The 1903-nt window shown below is 65.5% G+C and overlaps 1 protein-coding gene across 1 annotated transcript in view; it reads left to right on the top strand.

The window, feature by feature from the left end:
* Window positions 1–1229: 1229 nt before the first annotated feature.
* GBGT1 (globoside alpha-1,3-N-acetylgalactosaminyltransferase 1 (FORS blood group)) overlaps window positions 1230–1903 on the top strand; it is an 11005-nt gene continuing 10331 nt past the window's right edge. Inside the window, exon 1 of the mRNA XM_006918089.3 lies at window positions 1230–1664. Within this exon, the coding sequence (XP_006918151.2) occupies window positions 1521–1664 (144 nt within the window). The 5' untranslated portion in view covers window positions 1230–1520. The remainder of the gene's footprint in view (window positions 1665–1903) is intronic.

Raw genomic sequence — 1903 nt, 5'->3', positions numbered from 1 at the left:
CCGAGAAGGAGCCAGCTCCTGCCCCCGCTCAGGCACTAGCTCCCGGCCAGCAGCGGGGCCAGAGCCTCGGCCCCAGCACCGGCCCTGGCACAGACCCAGCTCCAGCATCGCCTCCGGCGCCAGCTTCGGAGGCCAGCGAGGCCAGCTCCAGCCCCAGCCCCAGCTGCAGAGCCGGCTCTAGGGCCAGCGACAGACGACCGCCGCCTCCAGCTCAAACGTCTGAACCCGCGCCAGAGTCAGAGCAAGCCCTGGCTTTAGCTCAGTGCTAAGAACATTTCCATCTTAGTCGCCGGTTACGACATCAGTTTGGGCACCACTGCCAGAGTTATAGTCTATCCTGTGACCCTCGCTGTCCCCAGATAGCCTACCCACCTGGCCTCATGTCCTGTGGTCCCCTAGCTGGGGTACGGGTAGTCCCGGGGCTCAGTGGACGTGGGTGGGGGTCACAGCCCTTGACGAAAATGGGAGACAGGGAGGACTGGCCCCTCAGGGAGCCGTTGGCCTTGCGGGATGGAGTCAGGGCCCGCAGTGCATATGAGGCCCGCCTGCCCTGTGGGAGGGAGGCAGGCGCACCGCCCACAGCGCGAACAGCCACGCCCACCGCGGGGTAGGGGTGGCGGCCGCCGCCACTCCGAGCTGCTGTAACCCTCACTGGACAGTCAGGAAACTGAGTCCTGGAGAGGCGCCGATTGGCCCAAAGCCCACGAGGTGGGCAGGGCCCAAGGGAGCCAGGACGGTTCCAGCGTCCTAGGTGGGGCTCACCTCCCTATGAGGCTTCCTTTGAGATTGAGAGCCCCTGAGATGGTGGGGGGACCACTGCCCAGCCCCTGCCTGCGGGGCTTGTGGCCCTGGGCTCCCCTGGGGCAGACACAGGCGCGCATGTACACACACACACACACACACACACGTACGCACGCACGCACCCCCCGCCCAGGGGTCAGGAGCCGAGAGCACACTGCGCAGGCAGCTCCGCGTGGGGCAGGGGCATCCAGTCCCCTGGGAACATGCCCGGGCCCGAGCACGAGGAGGGGAGAGAGGCCAGGCTGATGGCAGGGTGTCCGCAAAGGGGCCCAGGGCAGGAGCCATCCCCAGGGCCGCCTGGAGAGGACAGAGTCTGGAGTCCGGCATCCTTCCTCAGCACCTGGCACCAGGCGGAGACTCCCCGCCCCCAGTGTGGGCGGGGCTACAGGCGAGAAAGCCTCAGCCTCTTCCGCTATAAACCGGGTGCGTAGATGGTGTGACACTGAAAATTCCACAGGCTCCTAGACGAGTCTGTGTACTCGGTTCTGCACCCACGACCCCCGGTGCTCCACGTTCAGGGAGAATGCTTTCTATTCCCTCGGGGTCCTTCTGAGCAGAGGGCAGCCTGGGGCTTGGGGGTCTTTGGACCTGGGCAGTGCAGAATGTGGCAGAGCACCGGCCACTCGTCTGGGGACAAGGCCATCCTCGTTGGAGCCTTGGGTCCTCATCTGGAAGCGAGTTCGCGTTATGGCCCTGGCTGGGCTGAGGAGGCTTCGTGAATGAACCGGACGCCAGGACAGCGGAGGGAAAGGGGGCTGCGGGGGAGGCTTCAGAGGTCCTCACATCCCCCGGAGCCGGCAGGTCCCGCCCCTTTGCCCCTCGGGCTCAGGGCGAGCTGCTGCCTTGACGACATCCAAACAAAGGTGTGTGTTTTGTTTTCTGGATCTCGTGCCTGGGGCTGCAGTGCTGGGGCCGACCACCAGGGGGAGAGCTGTGCCCACTCTGCTCAGTGGAGCAACCGGAGCAGAAGAGGGAAACCGGGGGTCATTCTGGGCATCCCCCTGCCTCCGACCCACCGCGCACCTTCTGTTATTAACCTCCATGTCCACCGTGTGAGAAGCTCAGAGGCAGCAGGGGCCCCGAGACCCTCTCACCACTCATT

The sequence above is a fragment of the Pteropus alecto genome, unplaced genomic scaffold (genome assembly GCF_000325575.1).
Source record: "Pteropus alecto unplaced genomic scaffold, ASM32557v1 scaffold67, whole genome shotgun sequence".
NCBI classification, from domain to species: Eukaryota; Metazoa; Chordata; class Mammalia; order Chiroptera; family Pteropodidae; genus Pteropus; species Pteropus alecto.
This window is presented reverse-complemented; position numbering and strand designations above follow the sequence as displayed.